A 26,682-nucleotide genomic window follows, 5' to 3' on the forward strand; every position below is an offset into this window, starting at 1 on the left:
ATCGGGAATTAGGAAATGGTGGGTGTTAAATAAACACTTGGCATCAGTCTTCACGGTAGAAGACACAAATAATATTCCAAAAATACTAATCAAGGAACAGAAAATGGGGAGGAAATAAATACTATAACTATTTTTAGAGAAAAAGTATTAGCAAAATTAATGGAGCTAAAGGTCAATAAATCCTCTGGACTTGATGGGTTGCATCCTAGGATATTAAAGGAAGTAGCTAGAAATGGTAGATGCACCAATAATAATCTTCCAAGGATCCTGAAAACCTGGAAAATACCGAGGATTTGAAAACTGCTGTGACTCCTGCACTTCTTGAAAAAAGCCATGGGCTAAGAAATTAAAACTGGACGTTTAAGGGCTGAGTTTCTATTTGCTGATTGTCACATCGACCAGAGTCACGGAAAACCGAGAAGAAAGTGGTGCCAGCAATCTCGGATTCTTTGGCCCAAGTTCTTCCTTCTTCCGACTTGCAAGAGAACTCCTGCGGAAGTTCATTAATTACTATCAAGACCATTTATTACGATTTCAGAAATTTGATTTTCCATAAAAATGTCACGTAATAAAAGTGAATTATGTTTCTCCCAGCCCATAAAATCAGTGGTTCTGATATTATATTCAATGTTAAACATCATCAAATGTAACCAAAGAGTGCATCCTCTGCGTCACAAAACAACGCCACAAGAAAATTGGTAGCGTTTAAATAATTTGCCAAGTCAGGGATCCTAATTACCATAACACGCCTGTGAAGTGTTAAATGGAATTTAAATAGTATTAAAATACTTTAAGGACGATTTTACACTCTAATTCTTGCAACTAAATTCATACAACCAATTCTTGCCTTTTTTTCTTGCAGAAAAGCAGTCAGACTGCGATGGTTAAATAAAATAATTGAGTGCCTACATACAAAATCCATGAAATCAAAGCCACATAATCCGGGCTGAATGAAAGGAAAAAGGCTGCAAATTTGCATTTATGTAGCATCATATCACTTATCAAAATCCCAAAGTAGTTCAAGGAGTAAATTATTGTTCACCTACTGAAGAGTGAGTAAATGCAGTAGTCAATCAAACATAGCACGCTCCTACACAGAGCAATTAAATTAATGACAATTGTTAATTTCTCCAAATACTGGCTGAAGGAATAATTTTAACTAGGGCACTGCGAAAATTCCACGCTCTTTGAATAGTGCAACGAGATGTTTAAAGTTCATGTCAATTATCAGAATGGGCAACACCTCTGACAATATAGCACTCAGGACAGTACTGAAGTGTTAACCTAGATTATATGCTCAAATCCTTGTGTGGAGATTAAACCCAGTATGTTATGGGTCACAACCACAACCTTTTTAAAAGGTTTCAGCTTCCCTTACAAGGTAATTGGAATTTGAAGCCTGATATTAAATATGCAGGAGCACCAACTCCCAAAATAGTCCTGGCACAAAGTCAGACCATCATCAGACTTGCTGCAAATCCAGTTTTTATTCCATTTAGTGAATAGATCCAACAACTGTGATCATAACCTCTCGGTAAGACTTGTAAGTAACTGCTTTATCAAAATAATCTGTCAATTTTCAATAGTTTGCTTTGGACAGTCCACCCTGAATATCAAGGCTGTGTGCAGCACAGATAAAGCTCTTGATCTCAGTATTTTTCTTTCTACAAATTGAAGAATGTGATGATTTTTTAAAAAACTACAAAAAAAATCAATTAACTTTGAGAAAGAAGTGGAACAGTACAAGAGAACTCATTAATTTTAGGTAATGAAAATTCTACTGCATCTTTCTCCACGTTTGATCAACATGCTACATCACCTGTTTTTCTGTAGACACTGGACTTGCAGGGTCCTGTTTTGGTAATGAATATGATTCAACAAGCAGGATACTGTGTTTTCAGATTGCTGTTTCTCAACGAATGGAACAACTTTAAGCCAAAAGCTCCATGGAACAATACACAATTTGAACTTCAATTCGGTTTATTAGATCTGTGAATTATCCCATGATCAATAAATTTTTTCACATTGTAGTAATGTATCTTCTGATCAGCAGTGATGAAGCAGATCAATGCTAAATCCAACTGAAATCCTCATTACTACAAAAGGCCGTTACAAAGCATTAAGCAAAGTTCAAATTAGGCCAAGTCCAACAATCTGTGTTCTTGAATAAAGAAGTCCCCTCATATTTCTTCTGGTGGGGTACCGTACTGCTTTTAATGCAGTTTATTTTTGGCAGTTTACCACAATGATAATTATTATACCCAAATAATTTTTTGTGTCTTTCTTTAACCTCTCACACATCATCATCAGATGTATCGCTGCTGCTCGTCTCTGTGTCATCATTAACAGTAGGCTTACAAGTGCTCTTCCACGTACTAAATTTGAAGTTACAAGTTAGACCATTTTTCAGAAGACCATTTTTCCGAAGGCCGTTTTTCTGTAGCTGAAATAAAAGAGAACATAAAATACATTAATTGCAATGATAATTTCTAGAACAAACATCGCAAATATACTGAATCTGTAAAGAACTCAGCAATACAGCAATTATAATGCAAAATGCTGTTGCCTTAGTCAAAACTGGACAAGAGTTGAATTCCAGAGTTAAGGTGAGTGACTGCCCTTGACTTCAAGGCAGCATTTGATCAAGTAGAACATCAAGATGGGAATCGAGGGGTAAACTCTGCTCTGGTTGAAATCATACCTAGCACATACCTCACCAAGGCTTCTTCAACAGCACCTTCCAAATATACAATCTCTAGCACCTAGTAGGACAAGGGCAGCAGACCACTACTTACAACGGTCCTCTCCAAGTTTCATGCTATCCTGACTCAGAATAATATCACCGTGCTTCACTGTCGCTGAGTTAAAAAAAGTGGAACTCCCTCCTCAAGAACACTGCTGATACATCCACCCCAGCTGGACTACAGCAATCCAAGAAAGTGGCTCATCACCACATTGGGCATTTAGGGACAGGCAATAAATGTTGGCCTAGCCAACAATGCTCACGTCCCAAGAACTAAAAGATTGTGTTTGAATCTCAGTCGCAGCCAAACACTAGATTAAACAATCTTGTTAAGTGATCTCAAAGTACCCGAGTGGAGACAATGCACCCAGACAGAACTCATCTTCTCCCTCCAGCTTCCTTTAGCTGAACTGTGGCACTATAAGAAAGCATTCATAATAATGGAGAGAGCTGCAGTAAGGCTCTACTCTCCAAGTCATAGAGTCATAGAGGTTTACAGCATGGAAACAGGCCCTTCGGCCCAACTTGTCCATGCCACCCTTTTTTTTTTACAACCCCTAAGCTAATCCCAATTACCCACATTTGGCCCATATCCCTCTATACCCATCGTACCCATGTAACTATCTAAATGCTTTTTAAAAGATAAAATTGTACCCGCCTCTACTACTACCTCTGGCAGCTTGTTCCAGACACTCACCACCCTCTGTGAAAAAATTGCCCCTCTGGACACTTTTGCATCTCTCCCCCCTCACCTTAAACCTATGCCCTCTAGTTTTAGACTCCCCTACCTTTGGGAAAAGATATTGACTATCTAACTTGTCTATTCCCCTCATTATTTTATAGAGCTCTATAAGGTCACCCCTCAGCCTCCTACGCTCCAGAGAAAAAAGTCCCAGTCTATTCAGCCTCTCCTTATAACTCAATCCATCAAGTCCCGGTAGCATCCTAGTAAAGTGTGACTGACATAAAAGAAACAGTCCTTCAAGAACGCCGAAAACAAAACTATTCTGTTCCTATTGAGAAGTTGTATTTTTTTTTTAAAATAGGCACCTTAAGGATACCCAATATATATGAAGTGAAATCATTTACTGCAACTCGCTTCCAACTCTCTTGCCAGTCACACTCCTGAATCTGCTGTTAAATGGATAAGAGGCATGCAGATCATCTTGACTTTTCCTTCCCTCTCTCTGGGAATACACCTCAAATGAAAATTGGCAGCAAAAGAATGAAGTGGGGGAAGTACAGGAATGAACACACACTCCATATTCCTCAGTGCAACAGGTCAGTGCACCAACCTACGATCTAGATTTCACTGTTTAAATTGGTGATTTGTGCGGTGATAGAAAAGACAGCTTTCCTTTAGTTTCAATTTTCAAATCCGTGCTTCCCTAACAAGACAATATTCTAGCAGCAACAAACTGTTCAGGTTCCCTTCCAAATTCTGCTATTTTGAATAAATGTTAAATTATCGTTCACCAGGATGAAACAAAATATATTTTAGAATGAGACTGACATTTTGAAAGAATGCATTTGAAGTAGTCACACAAACAGTTCCCTCTTAAAAGATTTTAGTTGTATTTAAACATGGCAGAATGCTCCACACTAAAAAAGTGTAATTTGATGCAAATAATTCTTACATAGAGATTCATGAATATATCTCTTATCCCATTTGTTAGTTTTAATCTGCCCTAATTTTATTTTAATTTAATCTGGTCATGATGAAGTGTAGTTTAAATGTATATGATATACCCATGTAATCTCTTCCCATGTAATTCTGTAACAACTCCACAAAGGAAGGGAATACCATTTTTAAATGTTATAGGAACACAACTTGAACCCAGGTCCCTGGTGCTGTGAGGCAGCAGTGCTAACCACTGTGCCACCGTGCACCTGCTTAACTTGTGCCAGCTTCCTTCCATCACTGCAATCCAGGCATTTGTGCTATCCAGAGAGTTGGTCTAAACACATATTCTAAACGTGACTCCAGAGCCACAGCAATGTGGTTGACTCTTAAATGCTCTCAGAGGTGGGCAATAAATGCTGGCCCAGCCAGCAACGCCCACATCCAATGAACGAATAAAAAAAACAACCTACCAAACTCATGTATCCAGCTCACTCCTGGAATTGAGAGCTGAAGCTCTGTTTGCCACATGCCAGGAATGTCTGCCGTGGGGAATGAATGCTGCACATTTTGACTCAGGAATGCCACCACCAAATCAAAAGTTCACTCCAAAAAATTGACAGCTCTTCAATTTGACATTTTCAGAATTTTGCCAATCTGGCTTATTGATTACTAAGTATTTGATCCAATTTACATCTAACAAGATGTATAGCTAAAAATGGAACAGCAATTTCAAAGAGGGGTAAGGTGCAGGGGTGGGGTGTGTATGTGTGTGTGCGCGCGCGAAAAAAAGGGTCATAAAATAGATGCAGTTCTGCTGATTACCGAGCTGGACATTGTTACCTGTTCACTGATTGCCTGGAATTCCCTCATTTCATCCTCTGTTAATGGAGCACAAGTTTCATCATTTTCACTTTCTTCCTGCCAACCCATCTCTTTCAGCAACCTAGAAGGAAACAAAGTATTCAGTAGAATAATACTATTTAATGTGCCATGCTGAAGGAAATCTAAGTTCAAACATTATACTTTTACAGCAGAATATTCTTCATTTCCATATGAAGGTCCATTTTATTTTAAATATAACATCCCCTTTCCCAGAATTACAGTTCAAGGTTTGTAATTCATCAGTCAGCTGCCATCAGCTGTTTTCAGCATTATCTAGATGATGTCAAGTTAGAATCGTAAACTCCACATGGAACACAATGCAAGCCAACAAGCCTAACATGCATTTATACACGGAATGATTCTGTTTTCTTAGCAGATATAAACATTATACACCACATGTTTATACTTGGGAAGATAATTGATGTAATTGGAAAGCAAACATGACACTAGAAAAATATTCCTTGGAAGGTTATGACTGACAGTTACAGTTCAAGGGGTGCAACTGTGACAACGAGGTTGTAAAAACCTTTGAAATGGAAATAAAGTATCCATGTAAGACAGTAAAGAGGTTTGTGTGTAAAAGGGAGGGGGAAAAAAAATCAAAAATCCACAACATGCATAAGTACTGTAAACAGTACAACTCTTAAAAACAAAAGGACAAGATACCAGGTGGAAATTGCATTTGGACATGGAAAAAACCAATCCCACAATTACATTCACAGCAACTGGCGGCATAATGTCCAGGTCCTGTTAAAGATTGCCAGACGGAAAGTTTCCTAACAACTTGTAATTTACTCCTTTGCGGTCTTACTGCACCTAATCAATAAAATGAATTGAAGTTTCAGATTTTAGAAGTATGTCTATATGATTTTATACACATACCTATGCTCAGCTTCCAGCGAACTTGATAAAATATTAGATTGGGGGAATGCTGATGGGTGAATGGTTGTCTGGGATAGAGCTCGAGCATTTCCATTTTCCCTACGATCACCGATTTTATCAAAATTTCGGTTTTCATCTCTTTCTTGATGAGTATTCTTGTTTTGTTGCATGCTAAACATTTCATAATCCTGCAGACGATAGACCAAGACAAATAAAAACAAATTTTGCAGATCAGCTGTTTGCTAATATTGATTTCTTGAGAAAAGTACACCAGAAACTTTTAAAGTTTCACATTGTGCAACAAGTTTTAAAGGCAAGCAGATCTTTCACTTTTGAAACAAACAGCCTGAGACAAACGATGCCCAATGCCATTTGTAGCACAAGAGCCTAGGATACATGCCTTTGTCAATAACAATTCTTCAATTTCTATTTAAAAAATAATTCTGTTGGGTGATGGAAAGTGTACTCCCTCAGAAAGCAGCTGGAGAAAAACCAATAATTAATTTGAAAGAGATACACCAACATCTATTGATACCAGTGTGCCATGGCACAAGTAGCAACATTCTCAGCACGGAGTCAAAAGGTTCAAAATCCACTCCCGAGACTTGAGCAAAAGTCTCTAGGCTGACACTCCAATGCAATACTGACAGGGTGTTAGGCTGTGGGTGTCTTTTGCGTAAGGTGTTAAATCAATGCCCTGTCTGCTCGTTCAGCTGGACATCAAAGGTCCCATGGTACTGTTTCGAAGATGTGGAGATGCCAGCATTGGACTGGGGTAAACACAGAATGAAATCTCACCACATCAGGTTAAAGTCCAACAGGTTTATTTGGTAGCAAAAGCCACTAGCTTTCGGAGCGCTGCTCCTTCATCAGGTGAGTGGGATTTCAGTTCACAAACAGGGCATATAAAGAGAAAAACTCAATTTACAAAAGGAAATTCAGCGCCATCGACTTTTCCTCAAAGTTCATTAGCACTAATAAATGCTATTACAAAGATAGTTTAATTAGGGTTATTTCAAACTAAAATTATATTAGCCAATTAAGATATTTACTAAATTAAACATATTCTGAGCATCATAAAACCTCAACATTTTTTAATCCAAAGTTTCATCGATTTGAGACAGGAGCAAAAGAAAAATCCAGTATGTGCTAGTACAGGTCTGGCAGCTGTTAAATGGAACATTGATTGCCACAACTGGCTCCAGTTTGGAACACAGAGAGCTGCAATAGTAAACAAGGAGGTTATGAAATTATTATTTTGCCATTTGTGTAATAAACATCCCAAGGCATTTCAAAGAGGCATTATAAAACAAAATATGACACCAAGTCACATAAGGAGATATTAGGGCAGATGACCTGAAGTTTGGTGAAAGAGATAGTTTTAAGTATCTTAGCGAAGGAAAATGAAGGCGAGGTGGAGAGGTATATGGAGGAAATTGCAGAGCTCGAGTCCTTGGCAACTGAAGGTACAGCCACCAAAGATGCAGAGATTAAAATGTGGGAAGCTCAAGTGGTTGGAATTAAAGGAGTGCAAAAATCTCCAAAGGTTGTCTGCAAAGGAAATCTCCACGGGCAGCACGGTGCCACAGTGGTCAGCCCTGCTGCCTCACAGTGCCAAGACCTGGGTACAATTCCATCTTGGGTCACTGTCTGTGTGGAGTTTGCACGCGCTCCCTGTGTCTGCGTGGGTTTCCTCCAGGTGCTCTGGTTTCCTCCCAGTCCAAAAATGTGCGGGTTAGGTGGATTGACCATGCCATATTGCCCATGTGTCAGGGGGACTAGCTAGGGTAAATGCATGGGATTATTGGAATAGAGCCTGGGTGGGGTTGTGGTCGGTGCAGACTCGATGGGCCAAATGGCCTCCTTCTGCACTGCAGGATTCTATGATTCTATGTTGTGGTAAATTAAAGAGATTGGCAGGGTCAGATCATGAAGCCATGTGAAAACTAGGATGAGGATTTTAAAATCAAGGTGTGGTGTAACCAGGCGCGAGTGTAGGTCAGGAATAACCAGAGTTAATGGGTGAATGATATTTGCTGTGTGTTAGGGCATAGGCAGAAGAATTTGGATGGCATCAAGTTTATGGAGGCCAGCCAAGAAAGCACCAAGATAGTTAAGTCTTCGTAGAATCCTACAGGCAGAAGGAGGCTATTCGGTCCATCAAGTCTGCACCGACCACAATCCCCTTTCCCCATAACCTCATGCATTTACCCTAGCTAGTCCCCATGATACTAAGGGGTAATTTAGCATGGCCAATCCACCTAACCCACACATCTTTGGCTGGGGGTAACAAAAACATAGATGAAGGCTTCACCAGTGGATGAGCTGAGAATGAACTGGCATGAACACCCGAGTGAGACTACATTTCAAGACATTGAAAAAAGAAATTTGGGCTCAGCTACATGTCCTATTGACAGAGTATTTGCAGCCAATGTTGTCAGGAAACAGAGGTAGTTTTAAGTAATCTACATTTGATGCTTTGGGCATCAGAAACAAGTTAGAGATTTAGGTGAGTTTAGTTGTGTGCTTCTGTATAAAGGTTGAAACTTTAGTTAGGTTAGTTAGTTAATGGACCACGTTAGGGAACTGGAGCTACAGCTCGATGACCTTCATCTGGTCAGGGAGAATGAGGAGGTGATAGAGAGGAGTTACAGGCAGGTGGTCACACCGGGGCCACGGGAGGCAGACAAGTGGGTCATGGTTAGGAAGGGGAAAGATCAGGTACTAGAGAGTACCCCAGTGGCTGTGCCCCTTAACAATAAGTACTCCTGTTTTGAGTGCTGTTGGGGGAGACAGCCTACCTGGGGGAAGCAACAGTGGCTGTGCCTCTCAGAAGGGTAGGGAAAGGAGAGGAAGGCAGTAGTGATAGGGGACTCTATAGTGAGGGGATCGGACAGGCGATTCTGTGGACGCAGACAAGAAACTCGGATGGTAGTTTCCCTCCCTGGTGCCAGGATCCAGGATGTTTCTGATCGCGTCCAAGATATCTTGAAGTGGGAGGGAGAAGAGCCAGAGGTCGTGGTACATATTGGTACCAATGACATAGGTAGGAAAAAGGAAGAGGTCCTGAAAGGAGAATACAGGGAGTTGAGAAGAAGAACCGCAAAAGGTAGTAATCTCAGGATTGCTGCCTGTGCCACGCGACAGTGAGAGTAGGAATGGAATGAGGTGGAGGATAAACGAGTGGCTGAGAACCTGGAGCAGGGATTCAGGTTTCTGGATCATTGGGACCTCTTTTGGGGCAGGTGTGACCTGCACAATAAGGACGGGTTGCACTTGAATCCCAGGGGGACCAATATCCTGGCAGGGAGGTTTGCTAAGGCTACTGGGGAGAGTTTAAACTAGAATGGTTGGGGGGTGGGAATCAAATTGAAGTGACTGGGAGAGAGGAGGTTAGCTCACAAATAGAGAAAGCTTGTCGACAGTGTGAGAGGGAGGATAGGCAGGTGATAGAGAAGGGGAGCGCTCAGACCAAAGGTTTGAGATGTGTCTAAATTAAAGCAAGGAGTGTTGTGAACAAAATGGATGAGCTTAGAGCGTGGATCACTACTTGGAAATATGATGTGGTGGCCATTACAGAGACTTGGATGACTCAAGGACAGGACTGGGTTACTTCAGGTGCCGGGTTTCAGATGTTTCAGATGGGACAGGGAGGGAGGCAAAAGAGGTGGGGGAGTGGCACTGTTGATCAGAGATAGTGTCACGGCTGCAGAAAAGATGGACACTATGGAGGGATTGTCTACAGAGTCTCTGTGGGTGGAGGTTAGGAACAGGAAGGGGTCAATAACTTTACTGGGTGTTTTCTATTGGCCGCCCAACAGTAAGAGAGATGTTGAGGAGCAGATAGGAAAACAGATCCTGGAAAGGCGTAATTATAGTAAGAAGTCTCACAACACCAGGTTAAAGTCCAACAGGTTTATTTGGTAGCAAATACCAGTTGGACCTGTTGGACTTTAACCTGGTGTTGTGAGACTTCTTACTGTGCTTACCCCAGTCCAACGCCGGCATCTCCACATCAGGTGTAATTATAACAGAGTTGTCGTGATGGGAGATTTTAATTTCCCAAAAATTGATTGGAATCTCCCTGGAGTAGATGGGGAGGAGTTTGTTAGGTGTGTTCAGGAGGGTTTCTCGACACAGTATGTAGATAAGCCGACAAGAGGAGAGGCTGTACTTGATTTGGTATTGGGAAATGAACCTGGGCAGGTGTCAGATCTCTCAGTGGGAGAGCATTTTGGAGATAGTGATGATAATTCTATCTCCTTTACAATAGCAGAGAGAGATAGGATCAGAGGATCAGACAAGTTAGAAAAGTGTTTAATTGGAGTAAGGGGAATTATGAGGCTATCAGGCAGGAAATTGGAGGCTTAAATTGGAAAGAGGTTTTCTCAGGAAAATGTACGGAAAAAATGTGGCAAATTTTCAGGGAATATTTGTCTGGAGTTCTGCATAACAACGTTCCAATGAGACAGGGAAGTTATGGTAGGTTAGGTTACAGGAACCGTGGTGTACAAAGGCTGTAATGAATCTAGTCAAGAAGAAAAGAAAAGCTTACAAAAGGTTCAGGGAGCTAGGTAATATTAGAGATCTTGAAGAGTATACGGCTAACAGGAAGGATCTTAAGAAGGAAATTAGGAGAGCCAGAAGGGGTCATGAGAAGGCCTTGGCAGGCAGGATTAAGGAAAACCCCAAGGCATTCTACAAGTATGTGAAGAGCAAGAGGATAAGACGTGAAAGAATAGGACCTATCAAGTGTGACGGTGGGAAAGTTTGTATAGAACCAGAAGAAATAGCAGAGGTACTTAATGAATACTTTACTTCAGTATTCACTATGGAAAAGGATCTTGGTGGTTGTAGTGCAGACTTGCAGCGGACTGAAAAGCTCGAGCAAGTAGATATTAAGAAAGAGGACGTGTTGGAGCTTTTGAAAAGCATCAAGTTAGATAAGTCGCCGGGACCGGATGGGCTGTACCCCAGGCTACTGTGGGAGGCGAGGGAGGAGATTGCTGAGGCGAGGGAGGAGATTGCTGAGCCTCTGGCGATGATCTCTGCATCATCAATGGAGATGGGAGAGGTTCCGGAGGATTGGAGGATTGCGGATGTTGTTCCCTTATTCGAGAAATTATAGACCAGTGAGTCTAACCACAGTGGTTGGTAAGTTGATGAAAATCCTGAGAAGCAGGATTTATGAACATTTGGAGAGGTATAATATGATTAAGAATAGTCAGCATGACTTTGTCAAAGGCAAATCATGCCTTACGAGCCTGATTGAATTTTTTGAGGATGTGACTGAACACATTGATGAAGGAAGAGCAGTAGATGTAGTATATATGAACTTCAGCAAGGAATCTGATAAGGTGCCCCATGCAAGGCTTATTGAGAAAATGAGGGGGCATGGGATCCAAGGGAACATTGCTTTGTGGATCCAGAACTGGCTTGCCCACAGAAGGCAAAGAGTGGTTATAGATGGGTCATATTCTGCATGGAGGTCAGTGACCAGTGGAGTGCTCCAGGGATCTGTTCTGGGACCCTTACTCTTTGTGATTTTTATAAATGACCTGGATGAGGAAGTGGAGGGATGGGTTGGTAAGTTTGCTGATGACACAAAGGTTGGAGGTGTTGTGGATAGTGTGGAGGGATGTCAGAAGTTGCAGCGAGACATTGATAGGATGCAAGACTGGGTGGAGAAGTGGCAGATGGAGTTCAACCCAGGTAAGTGTGAGGTGGTTTATTTTGGCAGGTCAAATAGGATGGCGGAATATAATAGTAATGGTAGGACTCTTGCCAGAGTGGAAGATCAGAAGGATCTTGGGGTCCGAGTTCATAGGACGCTCAAAGCAGCTGTGCAGGTTGAGGCTGTGGTTAAGAAGGCGTATGGTGTACTGGCCTTCATCAATCGAGGAATTGAGTTCAGGAGTCATGAGATAATGTTGCAACTATATAAGACCACACTTGGAGTACTGTGCTCAGTTCTGGTCGCCTCACTACAGGAAGGATGTGGAAACCATAGAAAGGGTGCAGAGGAGATTTACAAGGATGTTGCCTGGGTTGGGGGAAGCATACCTTATGAGGATAAGTTGCGTGAGCTCGGCCTTTTCTCCTTGGAGAGACGAAGGATGAGGGGTGACCTGATAGAGGTGTATAAGATGTTGAGAGGTATTGATCGAGTGGATAGTCAGAGACTTTTTGCCAGGGCTGAAATGGTTGCCACAAGAGGACACAGGTTTAAGGTGCTGGGGAGTAGGTACAGAGGAGATGTCAGGGGTACGTTTTTCACTCAGAGGGTGGTGGGTGCGTGGAATGGGCTGCCAGCAACGGTGGTGGAGGCGGATTCGATAGGATCTTTTAAGAGACTTTTAGATAAGTACAAGGAACTTAGTAAGATAGAGGGCTATAGGTAAGCCTAGTAATCACTAAGGTAGGGACATGATCGGCACAACTTTGTGGGCTGAAGGGCCTGTATTGTGCTGTAGTTTTTCTACGTTTCTATGTTTCTATATTCATGTTAAACAAAAGGTGTTTACTTGTATGGGGGTTTTGGTTTCATTTCAAACTGTGCCTACATTGTGATTAGCATTGTGATTAAAGGGTTCATGACATAAAATTAAAAAGGTGTTAAAGCAAGACCAGGCTGCTTCTTAGCAATCAGGGACCACTAAGTTAGAAAGGTTTTTTGCGTTTAGTTTTAAGCTGGACCCAGTAGCTGTTGGAACTAGGGAGCTGGAGAGGGAGCAGGTCTCACAGACGCTGCCAAAGGCAGAGACACAGGACAATGGAGTAAGGTCAAGAAAGCAAGTCCCAGAAGTTAAAGAATAAGTTGTCCTAGAAACTAGGGAATGCAAGAGACCCAGGAAGGCTGAAGTCGAAGGGATAAAAGGAACTAGAAATTGAACAAGGTACTGGTCAAGTTAAAGAAAGGGGCAGTGAGAGGCTCCTAGTTAAAGATAGAGCTGAAAGGTGCAGATCTGGTGAAGTTGGCTAGTAAGAAGCCAGATATCTGAAACAATCCTAAGGTTGGTGATACCTTAAGCAGCTGTGTTCTGTTGGCGTGGCTGGATACCTGAGATTGTGTGGATGCTTGAATGATGTGATAATCCAAGGCAGATGAATACTGAAAGGAGAGAATGAAATCCTGGAAATGGATCAATGGTGAAGGCATCTGAGAGAAAGCTGTTTGGGAGAAGATTCCAAGGTGTGTCTTTACGAGTGGAGTTTGAAGACATGTGTGTGGAAGCCAGAGTTCCAGTGAGACCAGCTGGCTCACAGTGCAAACAACATCTGGGGGAGGGAGAATTTGATAAGAAATCCACAAAAGTTGTACTGGGTGGTGTCAGCCACTTGGTTTCAGGGCGAGTTAAGTCTAATCACAATTGGCCTGTTGGTTTAGAGGAACCATGTGCTTCCAAGAACAATATAGTATAAGGTATATTCTTCAATTCCTTAAAAGTGTGTGCCTTTGAGAAGATATAGGTGGGGTGGAGTACTGTAATTTTTAATGAATGCTACATTCTTTTGTAAAAAGCTAATTGGCAGCCCTGTGACTTTGCTCATCCACATCTCAAAGAAAAGTAAAATTTACAGTCTATTGAGACAGGGTTCCATTCTGGGGCCCTCCCATCCTATTGTATCAGTACACCCCAACAGGGAAAATGATTTCAGATAAGGAAGAAAGATGTGGAAATAGGGTTGGTGGAAAGGAAGAGAGCGGGAAAAAAATGGCGCAATGGTAAAAATGGAATAGGGCCACAGGATAGTAAATACTATCAGGTTACTAATAAATGTACATAAGTGACAAATACAATTCAGGAATTAGTGATATGAGCAGAAGATTACAAATCTAAACATTGTTTCCATATATAGTATTGGTTCGACTCCAGCAGCATGCAATTCCAGCCATCTAATCACAGAAAGGATATTAATACCCTAGAAAATTACAAAGACGTAACAACTGCGATTCCCGTTGGCAAAAAACTTAAGCTAAAAGTTGGTCCCAGTAAGTCCAAAAGACGAAAGGCGAGATTTCTCTTGTCCTCACTTTCCATCCCACCAGCCTCAGCATTCAACGAATCAGCCTCTGCCATCATTTCCTGGATAATGCTACAAACAAGCACATCCTCCCCTTCCATTTCAGAATTGAGAGAGCACTGTTTCTTCTGCTAAATCCGGACCTACACGTCAGTCACTCCGATACTCCAAATGCACAGCACTTGCAGGATATGCAGTACAAGTCCTTTCACTGCCTCTCTTCTCATTGTCCAATGCCCAAATGCTCCCTGAGAAGCAGCAATTTACTCATACTTCAATTTAGTGTCTGTGTTCACTGTTCACTGTTCACAATGTGATCTTCGCTACGCTGGGGTGATCAAATACAGAATGGGTGAACGCTTTGTGAAACATTACTATCCAGTCTGTAGGCAAAGTCATTCTAATTATCCACAGAATCATAGAAATATAGAAAATAGGAGCAGGAGTAGGCCATTCGAACCTGCTCCACTATTCATTATGATCATCCAACTCAATAACCTGCTCCCGCTTTCTCCCTCTATAGCCACTGGTCCCAACGTCGAGGCCATCACAACAGATTGGACACCATACGTGATCCTCGCCGGTGAAAATCCTCACCAGCACAGCCGCTAAGACAAGTGAGCCCAGACAATTTTGCCCTGGTCTCACTAATAATAGTTAAATTCTATTTGATAGTAATGTTTTGCTGCCAAACACTTATCCTTTTCGGGCACGCGGCTGGTGTCAGATATCTGGGCCCAGTAAGATTGGAATAGGCAAGAAATTGGGTGTGAACCGGCTCACCTCGCCCACCGACCGGCTGGGCAAGGTGGTAAAATCGCCCCCACAAATGTTTTGGCCTCGACTGCTTTCTGTGGTAGTGAATTCTACAGGCTCACCACTCTCTGGATGAAGAAATTTCGCCTCATCTTCGTGCTAAATGGTTTATCTCCTCCTTAGACTGCAACCCCTGGTCCTGGATAGCCTCACCATCAGGAACATCCTTCATGTATCTACCCTGTGTGGTTCTGCTGGAATTTTACAGGTTTCTATGATTCTTTTATAATCCTAACCAACTCAATCTCTCCTCACACCTCAGTCCCACTGTCCCAGGAATCAGTCTGGTAAACTTTCTCTGCACTCCCTCCGTAGCAAGGGGACTGCACATAATATTTCAGGTGTGGTCTCACCAGGCCCTGTATAACTACAGCAATGATGTGGAGATGCCGGCGTTGGACTGGGGTGAACACAGTAAGAAGTCTCACAACACCAGGTTAAAGTCCATGGACTTTAACCTGGTGTTGTGAGACTTCTTACTAACTACAGCAAGACATCCCTGCTCCTATACTCGAATCCTTTCACTATGAAAGCCGACATACCATTTGCTTTATTTACCGCCTGCTGCACCTGCATGCTTATTTTCAGTGACTGGTGTACGAGGACACCCACATCTCATTGCACATTCAGATAATAATCTGCCTTCCTGTTTTTGCTACCAAAGTGGATAATCTCACATTTATCCATGTAATACTGCACATGCAACCTTGTGGCTACTCCGACCTTTCCGAACCTGGCCTCCTACAGTGTTCCAACAATTGTAGATCATAATCTCTTCCCCTATTTTGTTTCCTCTTTCTTTGTTGGTTTGTATTTTCTAATAATCTTATTCCTTCTCTTTGCTTTCAGATGGCAGCAATTCAAGATCCTGCCAGTCACGGCTCCTCTGGATACCTTTTGCTTATTGACATGTCCTGTTATAACTCCTTTTCGCCTTGCACCTGGAATGTTTTTATTATTTAGTTTCTCCTAACCGCCACCCTTTCCTTTTGTTCTTTTTCTCACCCTTTCTTTCACTTGTTCAAAACCTTTTACATTTCTATTTTTTCCCCAGTTCTGATGAAAAGTCGTAGATCTGAAACATTTTTTTCTGCCAGACTTGCCGAATATTTCCAGCATTTATCATCTTTATTTCAAGTTAGTTGGGCAAAGTGATCTAATTTAAGATTAAGAATGGATTGATATAACTATGAAATCAAATGGTTTACAAAATCTCAAACTCCGGGGAGCCCACAAGATATTTTAAATAAAATTAATTCTTGAAATGTCGGTGCCGCTAGCATAGCCAACATTTTATTATCCATCTGTAGTTGTCTTTAGAAGGTGCTGAGTTTGTTTCAAGAACCATTAGTAGCAACTTGACACAGCCGAATAGTTTCCCAGGAAATTTCAGAACACAGTTGAGGGTCAACCATGTTGGAGTAGGATTCGGGTCACATTTAGGCCCATCCCAAGAGTTAGCCATCCTCCAAAAACACATTAGTGAATTAATTGTGATGACAATAGATTCCTAGTCATTTTCATCTTTTTTTTATAAAACCTGAGGAATATAGATATCAGCTTTGTATTAATTACTTAAAAATATTGAATCTAGATGCTCATAGTTCCATGGTGGAATGTGAACTTGACCTTGCTGGATCATGAGTGCAGGATTCTGGATTACTAGTCCGTTACATTGCCATCACTGTACTGTACTGATTAGGGCAATTTAAAGGCCATTTAGCAGATTGTTCCAATCAAATTCTAAGATCCCATCATCTGCCTCTTATTTTACCATTTTGGCCTCCATTATCATATTTGGACGTCAATTTCAGGAATTAAATCACGGTACACAAATTATTCCTGAACTTGACTTGTAGCAATTTTTTACTCAAGTTCCTTTGTTCTGCAAACACTATTTAACTTGAACTAGTGTTCCAGTTTCAACTTTCTTTTCTACTTGGTGCCTTATATACTTTCTCATTTACCTTCTTTTGGGACTGGCAAGTTAAATTTTTCAAACCTTTTCTAATAACTCTGACATTAAAGATCAGTCCTGTAACTTTTCTCTGCACTTGTTTCAAGGCTTGGGTGTTTTCTTGTGCTATGGTAATTGGAACTAAATACATTGCTCAAGTTGCAAGGTGCAATTACACAACCCCATCAGAACTGTCATACAATTAATTTTATAGATTTCTGATTCAAAAATATCAATGGAATCGCCGGAACTCACAGTATAATAAGAAGTTATTTAGCCAGTCATACCCTTTCCAACAACAGTTGTACTTAATATCACACCCCTGCTTTTTGTCCTTAACCCTCTTAAATTCTTAATCCTCAAGTACCTGTCCAGTTCACTTTTAAAATTATTCATCTAATCAGCTCCCACCATCTTTTCAGATGGAGCATTCCAGGTGCCGATAACTTACGTGAAAAACCATCTGGGTGTTATGCCAATTATTTTATAGCCATGGCTTCTGGTTATTGAGCCACTCGCCAGCGGGAGTAGTTTCCAATGATTAATCTCATCAAAATCTCTCATGCTCTTGAAAACATCTATTGTCACCTCCTATTCTTCACTGCTCTAAAGGAGAATAATGCTAACTTTTAAAATCTCTCCACATAACTGAAATCCCTCATCTCTGCTAACATCCTGGTGAACCGACTGAATGAACCCTTTATATCTTTCCCGAAATGCCCAGAATTGTCCACAATGCTCCAGCTTATTGGTCTAACCAGCATCATCTTTCTGCATTCACGTTCCATGCCTCTTTTGTTAAAAAAAAAACAAATTAACCCATATGCTTTATGTATCACATGATCAACTCACCCTGCCACTTTATTTTTTGCAATCAACAATACAAGGATAACATTCCCTGCTGACCTCTAGAAAAGAAGCCCATAAAGATTTAGCAGGCTATACAGCATCAGCTTATTCTATTCTGATATGACTATGAACCTGCTGCCACCTATAGGGACCTAGGACATCCAGTAACAGGGCAGGCATCAAGCAAGCTAACCAGCCAAATTGAAGAATTCTCATGGACAGTAAACCAGAAATTAAAAGGCAGATATTATAATCCACTTCTCAATCATTTTACAGAAGGGACACCTTGGAACTGCCCACTGGGCATCAAGGGACAGGACCAGTGATCGGGACTGGCCACCAGGGGTGGGGAGATTCATTTTGCAAATCCCACTGAAAAACAAACTGCGGGATTTACTCTAGTTTTTATGTGAATTCGGCACTTGGAATTTTTGGGGGTGAATCCCACCCATGAAGTTCACACAATCAACACAAAAAAATCAGTGAACTGACATCTGTGAAGACTGAATCAGCATCCCTATGAAGCAGATCATGAACTTCTGGCATTTAACTGGATGCATGGGAGTTCTTATCAGTTATACACGATAATGACGGTAAACACCAACATTTGTATCATCATTACTATTGAAACTTCTAGGCCAATAGCCACTTCTTTTTCCAAAAAGCCACACTCTTTTGATAGTTTTCACTCTCCCTTTGTAGTTCACATACAAATTAAGAATGGGATCATTCAAACATTGTACTCCTCACACAAACAAACAAGGCAGCATTTCCAATACTTGGCTATAGGTGCTACAATCCATGTCAAATGTTTGCATCTTTGTTGCCCTTTATCTTGTGAGCCTATAATTAAGAGAACTAAAACATTAAACAATATGGCCAGATTGCCTCTCAGAACAAGTTAGAAAACAACAAGAGTTTGGTCAGCAAGCAACCAGTAAATCATAGAATCCCTACAGTGCACAAGGAGGCCATTCAGCCCATCGAGCCTGCACTGAACAATCTCACCCAGGACCTATCCCCGTAATCCCATGTATTTACCCTGCTAATCCTCTGACACCAAGGGACAATTCATCATGGCCTAACCTGCACATCTTTGGAGTGTGGGAGGAAACCGGAGCACCCGGAGGAAACCCATGCAGACACGGGGAGAACGTACAAACGCCACACAAACAGTCATCCGAGACCGGAATCGAACCTGGGTCCCTGATGCGGAGAGGTAGTAGTGTTAACCACTGTGCCACCATGCTGCCCCTAAAAATATCTGATAACCGAATGAAAGATACATGTACAGTAATAACAAACAGGATACATTTAAATCATTGGACACTTGATATTGTTGTAATAACAATATCAAAAAAAATAATCATGCAATACAGCAAAAAGTAAAAAAAAACAATATCAAACTATACCAAAAGAACATGCTCATCATCTGGCCACAGTGTTACCTTTTCTTTATCTATATTGTCTCCATCATCAAGATAGCCTTCGCCAGATTTGTCCTGTTTCAAAGTCTTCAGAAACTCACTTTTCTTGTCAGAGCGCATGCGTGTCAGTTTCAACATACGAGGTTGACTTGCTATATCAATCGGTGAAGAAGAATTGGAGCGACTACTCTATTTAAATAAATTGAATCATTAATTAATTCAAAAATAATAATACCAAGCACATTCAACATGTGACAAATTACTGATGGATCTTTACATGTACAATTGACTCAGCTAACAGGAACACATTCAAAACAGCGGAAAAATGTCACAAATACGAATAAAATATCAGTTGGAAGCGGAAGCCGATAGAATTTAATCACAACTTGGCATATTTCTAAAAGTGGCATCACCATAGTTAGGAAAAATTAGGCTTTAAATTTAAAAAGACAATTATAATGTGGATAGGGCTTATGAATTAAAGCAACACCAATGTGCTGACTTGAGAAACACGTTACCTCTATTTGTAAACCATGAGTGATGAACGCTAAGAGGGAAAACCTATATCTATACAAAATTATCATAAAACAAAGATTCAAGGGGGGGTTGGGAGTGCCATGGAGCAGGAGGGTTGGTGTGGGTCTGTAGAGCAGTTACCCAGAAGTTAGAAGAAATTTTAATTCTAACTTTTTCTGGGTCACCGTAATTGTAATCTAGTCGGAAGCATCCAAAGTTTGCAATTTATCATATTTTTTGGACAGTTCTCAGGGTTGGGTAATTGACCAGAGGAAGGCTGCACTTCTGGGCAATTGCTGTGTAAACCTTATCTGAGAACTTATGAAGGGGATTCCCCAGCACATCTTTGGGGAACCCCCACCCTCTAAAAAGTATGCTGGGGAGCTCAGCAGTTACGGTCCAATGTAGATTATCCACTGTAGCTTATTAAAAATAAATACAAAACTACTGTAGCTACTTTTTGTGCCCTACTAAACTGACCTATATAAAAAGTAAATTTTGCTGATGCAAATATCAAGAAAAATGTGTGCACACTTTCCCTCAATTTTAAATAACTGAGGAATGGTTGAAAATTATTGAGTCAACATGAGTATTAACAGGACTGTCATAGTATGTTACAATTTGTCATTCAAATTCCTGCCCTGAGCATGAGGGATCACTGCAATGGTAAAAGCTATAGCTTATTTTAGTCCAAAGTTTAGATCTTTTCTTTCTCCTGGTTGATGTTTGACTGACAGTATTAATACCTGCTGAAAATAAATCCAGTAATTTAAGCTACATTTATTCAGCACTTTGTAAATAAGGCTCCTGTTTTTAAAACAAAAATCATCATTGGGCAGTTCATAAATTGGGACAGAAAATATATTTTTTCACTATTTCTATGAGGAAACTTGCACGTTATAAAAACTGTGCATCGGCAGAGATTTACATTACATGAAATTGTTTCTTCTAAAACATCCTATCTGGCATAAATTCTCAAGTGCACAAGTATTTTCAAACAAGTGCTCCATTTTGAATTTTCATTCAATAAGCAACAAAAAGGGAAATGCTTTCTCTGGCCACAACAGCAGAATGTCATAACAAATTAGCTACTTTCGTTTTAGTATAGCTACAGCTCAAAAAATGTTTAGAGCACCAAATACATTAACAAAACGTGGCATGGGTCCGTCATAAACAGAAAACTATTTTTATATTGGGTTTAATGGGGTTCTAAGCCCAATGCACACATCTATCACAGCCAAGGGCAAAACCCAAAGCTAATTATGTAGCATTCATCAAAACTATCCTCCAGGACTTCTGTTTTCCAAAAGCTGCTGTACCAGAGGCTAGTTTGAACGAAGTTATGGTTGTTGCTTTCAAGAAGACTCACATTTTGAGCCAGTGGCCTCAGCACCCCACTAAATCCAATATAAACAAAGAGATCAGTTGATTAGCTTCTGAAAATTACAGGTCAAGTATCCTTTATCTGTAAATCCAAAAACTGAACATACAAAAAATGCAATTTTTGGAACCTCAGATCTTTTGCACGGAAGTCCCTGACCTGAGCCGACATGAACCTCGCCAACCGCGCCCGACCTTTAGCACAGGAGGTCTAATTGCTTGTCTGCATATTAACACTCTAAACTCTCTCCTACAAGCAGGATAGCAGATGGGGTTACGGGTGAGAGCATATGACAGGTACTCTGAATTTATTATTTAGTGACATAGTGACAGGTCTTACTTTTCTAGCCATAGACTGGGCTTAGGCTACTGCAATGTAAGTAGGCTTTATCCTTTCTGCATTAACCAAAAACTGAAACTGCCTGAAATCCGAAAAATATGTCCTCAGATTCGGATAATGGATACTTGACTTGTAGTGATTTTGAATGCCAAGTCCTCGCACAGAACTGAGTGTACAAATGGAACTTCAAAAGATTAAAACACATTTAAAATTGAACATACAAAATTGTTTGAATAATTAATTAATGCATAAAAATTATACCTCCTTTAAAGAGTTTGGTGATGAACTGAAGGTCTGAGGTACAGGTTTTAGGAGAGCATTGAAGCTGACAAATGGAGTCCCATGCTTGTTCTCTTTTGCTGAGCCTTTCCACTGTGCAGGCTAAATGAAACAGATCAGTAGTGAGTGGTATGCAATTTACAAGTAGAATCATTAAACGCAGGAAGGGGATGGGACAGTGAAGGCGGGCAAGCTAGTGAGAGAAACAGATCAATCCAAATAGAAGGGGCAAGGGAGGAGGAGAATTCAAAAGAGAGATGACAAGAAAGAAAGGGGAAAGAGAAATGCAGCGTTTTTTGTTTAGATATAGGTTAAATGTTTTTAAACAATTAATGGCTACATTCAAACCAAGGGATTCACTGAATAAATAGCAAAATTCAGGAGCTTTCTGGTCATTATTCAAATCACCTGACTAAATTTCAGTTTTGTATTTGTTGATCCAATTTTAACAAACTATATGCATACAAGATTGATTTTTCTCAAACCAAGGTTTTCTATTATGTAATTAGAGCGCTTGTTTTAGCAGATATGGTGGAAGGTAGCAAAATGATTTTAATTCAGAAACGTGGTAGGTATAATATGGGCAATATTTCCCACTGGGATGCAGTATTACAGGTAATGAACCAGAATCTCAAACCAGCAGCAAATTATACTACTTTTCATTGGTTCCCAAATGGGGAAGAGAGATTACAAATCCAATGATTGCAACTTCTGCCAGCAACTAGCAAACATGAATTATTGTCTGTCATCTATTCAAGTACATCAAATCAGCAGAGTCTCCAAGCTCCCCTCAAATCATACACCATTCTTAGAAATATATCGCCCTTCTATCATTCAGTCATAATTCTGGAATTTGCCAACAGCAGCACTGTGAAAGTACCTTCACCCCACGGACTACAGCAGCTCACGAAGACAGCTAACCACCACCTTCTCAACTGCAATAAACACTGGTCTTGCTAGCAACACCCACATTGCATTTCTCTCTCACCAGCACAAGATGTACATATCCAAGTATTTTAAATGCACTATGGGTTTCTCCCTCTACCATCCTTTCTGGCAGCGAATTTGAAACCCGTGTCACTCTCTAGGTGGAAGAATTTCTCCTTAATGCCCCTCCAATCCTTCTATCAATCATGTTAAATCTGTGAGCTGGTTATTGGCCTTTCTGCTAAAAGAAATCACCCCTGGTTATCCACTCTATCATAGTTTCATACACCTCAATTAATTCTCCCACATCAACTTCCTCTGTTCCAAAGAAAACACCAGCCCATTCAGACCCACTAAAATAAAGACAAGGTGACTGAAAAGCTCAAATCTGGTAGCATCTGTGGCGAGAAAGACAAATTTTGAGTCCAACATGACTCTTCTTTGGAAGTCAAGACAGGTTGGAATGTGATAGGTTTTATGCTGTTTAAAAGGTGGTGTTGAAGTCATGAGGTTGCATTTTAGCTTCATTTGAAGCAATTTTTTTAAAAAGCGGCATCTCGGCCTTTTGGATAAGATGCAAATGAGATCAAGCCTTGGAGGAGGAGCTATGCCTACTCCAATCAGCTTAGATCATGTAGCTCAAGCCCAATAAGAAGTCTCACAACACCAGGTTAAAGTCCAACAGGTTTATTTGGTAGCAAATACCATAAGCTTTCGGAGCACTGCTCCTTCGTCAGATGGAGTGGATATCTGCTAAGCCCAAGACAGGAGGTGAGAGCCCTGTCTTGTCAGCTTGGATCGGGAATGTCTCAACTTGTTGAGACTCTGAATTGGACTTGATTTGATAGAATTGGAATAAAAATACAAAAAAAAAGGTGGTGGATGGTGGAGAGGTAGGTTTGCAAAAAAAAAGTCAGGAATAGCTAACAGGACAGGGGAGGTTAAATGGCAAAGGTGTCGTGAAACACAAGATAAAAGGTGTGGCAATGATAGTAACAAAAGATGAAGGAGAGAAACGGAAATCCTGTCGATGAGAAAAGCAGAACTTCACAGCAGGCAGTCCTAGAAGAGAAGCGGCTGTGAATTAAACCCTAAAATTAAAGCAAAATACTGCAGATCTGAAATGAAGACAAATTCTGGAAAAACTCATCAGGTCTAGCAGCATCTGTGGAGAAATAGAGTAAACAGCTTCAACATGATCCCTCTTTGGAAATGATGAGAGATCGGAATGTGATGGGTTTTATCTTAGCATTTAATTCACTGTCATCTCTTTCAGGGATTATGACCTTGAAGTAGTTCTATTCTTCTCTATGACAAGATTTCAGTTTGTGTCTTTCATCTTGTTACTATTACCAGTCCCTTTGCCTTGTGTTCCATAATATCTTTGTAATTTAATCTCCCTGCCCTCTCTCCTATCCCTGAACTTTTCTTTTGTGTTACCTACCCCCTCACCCAACTCTCAACCCTCCTTTTTAAACAGCACAAAACACATCACATCCTACATGCGAAATTCTCCCTCATTGTACCCAAACAGTTGCCGGAGTGTGGCGACTGGTGGATTTTCACGGTAACTTAATTAATGTAAGTCTACCTGTGATACTAATAAATAAACTCATATTGGACTCAAAACGTTGATCTCCAAAATGAAAAATTTCACCTAGAGTTAAGTGCAATGGTGGGCGGGTTTCACGAGTTTCCTGAGGGGAGCAGGGCGGAAACTCATGCCCACTATCACACTGGGAAGCTAATTAATTACGCATCAGTGAGTAGCTCTTCGAATAACATGGTGGGGCAAACCTGCACATTCACACCCGCCATCCTAGCTGTGTGCAGGAAGCCTCTTCATATGGCTGCACCCAAGAAAAAAAGTTGCCTCAATGTTCAGCAATGACTTCCTTGAGGCCTCATCCATGGAGTCCACTGGCACGGTGATGTCCTCTACCTGAGGGATGGCTCCCAGAGACCACCTTGCTGGCCCAGGAGAGGGTTGAGGTCAGTTGGTCAGGCACCCGTCCGAGAAACACCAAGCAGTGCAGGAAGAGAATGAATGATCTTACCCGCTCCACTAGGGTAAGTCAACCTACAACTCACTCCAATCTCAGACTCTTAAAGTGGCATCATGCACTCAAATGTTATAATGCTCAGGGATCTCACAATATCAGAAAGGGATACGTCAGAACGTTTCACATCACCAGCATCTCATCTGTTAGGCGACGAGACCATAAGACATGGGAGCAAAAGTCGGCCATTCAGCCCAATAAGTGTGCTCTGCCATTCAATGAGATCATGACTGATCTGATGTGATAATCCTCAACTCCATTTTCTCGCTTTATCTCCATAACCCTGGATTAAAAATCTATCACAGGCTTGAACATGCTTAATGAGCCAGCCTCTACAGTCCTCTGGTAAAGAATTCTACAGATTCACTACCTTCAGAAGAAATTCCTCATCTGTGTCTTAAATGGACAACCCCTTACTCTTGAGATTATGCCTTCTGCTCCTAGACTCTCCCACAACGGGAAACAACCTTTCAGCACCCACTCTGTCAAGCCACCTGAGAATCCCAAAGATCTCAGTAATGCCATTGCTCGCGTCCAGGCACAACCTACTCAACTTCTCCATACTTGGAATGCTGCACAAACTCCATTCTCAGCCCTTACTGGGGATGGCTTGGCGCATACAGTAGGCATGCAACCCCTTCTGATCATATTACATTCATTTGTCAAGCTTGCCCACAAGAGGGAAAGGTCCCAAATTTGAGGGATGGCCAAATTCAAGGAGGATGCCGCCAAGTTGGCAGGGGAGGACAGAGATCACTCCTGTGAAGGCGAGATCAGTCTTTCCCAGCAAGCTGGTATGGATAGCCCTCCAATGAGTTCATCACATTCATAGTGAATGATATGCAATGCTGTAGTCAGCCTGTTCAAGAACTGAATCGATCTTTGCTCTCGTAGGCAGCAACAGGTCCAGACAGACCATTGCAACATAAGCTCCAGGCCCAGGCCACCTCAGGAGGGGAGATAAGGATCTACTTGCAACCTCCACCAGCGCAGAGACACATACTGCATGGATTCATAGTTGTAGGTTAGGCTCAGGGTCACTTTCTGCAAAACACATTTGTCACAAACTACGCTGATGTTTTCTGCGAGTGAGTCACAACATGGGGCACCATTCGTAGTGGTGTATAGTTATGGAATGGAATATAGCATGGAGATCAAGGATCAGCCATGATCATATTGAATGACAGAGCAGGCTCAAACTCCTAGTTTCTATGCTTCCAATGAACACACCCTGCATACCAAGCTATCCCTTATCCTAATTGAGCACACAGGCATTGTGCCCCCCGCAACTCCCCCGGTGTAGGACTACAACATGTATACCATGCAGAGCCTGCAGCATGGCCTGGACAGCACTTAATCCTTCACAAAGCCCCAGGGCTGCCTTTAATCTTAGTCCAATTTCATGGTCCCCAGACCACGGACCATGACTGTTCTTCAATTAACTCTCCCATTCTTCATGACTGATCAGAACACAGTCTCACTTTTCCACCACTATCCCCACCCCCACTTCCATGAGTCTCTGTGCAATCCATCTCTCGTGCCACATTAATCCCCCCCCCCCCCCCCCCCCCCCCCCCCCCAGCCCCCCTTTAGTCTGGAGGCTGCACTAATCCCCTCCCATTCATACATTGGATTCCCATCCTGCACTCGTGTTCTAGTTTTCCATATCGGGCAGCAGTTTCCTTACCCTCAGTCTCCCCTCTGCCTCCTATCACCGACCAACCCCACCAGACTCATGTCTCCGTTATCCTACCCCTCCCAACCTGCCCTCACCCAGGTCATAATGCTGATCTGTTTCAGAGTGCAGCCCTGCATGAGAACTGCTGCACACACTTCAGTGTTGTCCTTCCAGAGTACAAAAGCAGACCAATAAGAACACAAGAACATAAGAAATAGAAGCAGGAGTAGGCCATCTAGCCCCTCGAGCCTGCCCCGCCATTCAATAAGATCATGGCTGATCCGATAGTGGTTTAGT

At 41.5% G+C, this 26,682-nt stretch overlaps 1 protein-coding gene across 2 annotated transcripts in view; it reads right to left on the minus strand.

The window, feature by feature from the left end:
* Nucleotides 1-1,470: 1,470 nt before the first annotated feature.
* Nucleotides 1,471-26,682, minus strand: part of LOC144497496 (vasculin-like) — a 77,684-nt gene continuing 52,472 nt past the window's right edge. For both annotated transcript variants that reach the window (XM_078218851.1, XM_078218861.1), the window contains 5 exons: nt 21,703-21,822; nt 19,227-19,394; nt 6,132-6,319; nt 5,208-5,310; nt 1,471-2,443 (listed from right to left, as the gene is read on the minus strand). In XM_078218851.1, coding sequence (XP_078074977.1) covers nt 2,294-2,443; nt 5,208-5,310; nt 6,132-6,319; nt 19,227-19,394; nt 21,703-21,822 — 729 coding nt within the window. In that variant the 3' untranslated portion in view covers nt 1,471-2,293. The remainder of the gene's footprint in view (nt 2,444-5,207; nt 5,311-6,131; nt 6,320-19,226; nt 19,395-21,702; nt 21,823-26,682) is intronic.

The sequence above is a fragment of the Mustelus asterias genome, chromosome 1, assembly GCF_964213995.1.
Source record: "Mustelus asterias chromosome 1, sMusAst1.hap1.1, whole genome shotgun sequence".
Taxonomy (NCBI): Eukaryota; Metazoa; Chordata; class Chondrichthyes; order Carcharhiniformes; family Triakidae; genus Mustelus; species Mustelus asterias.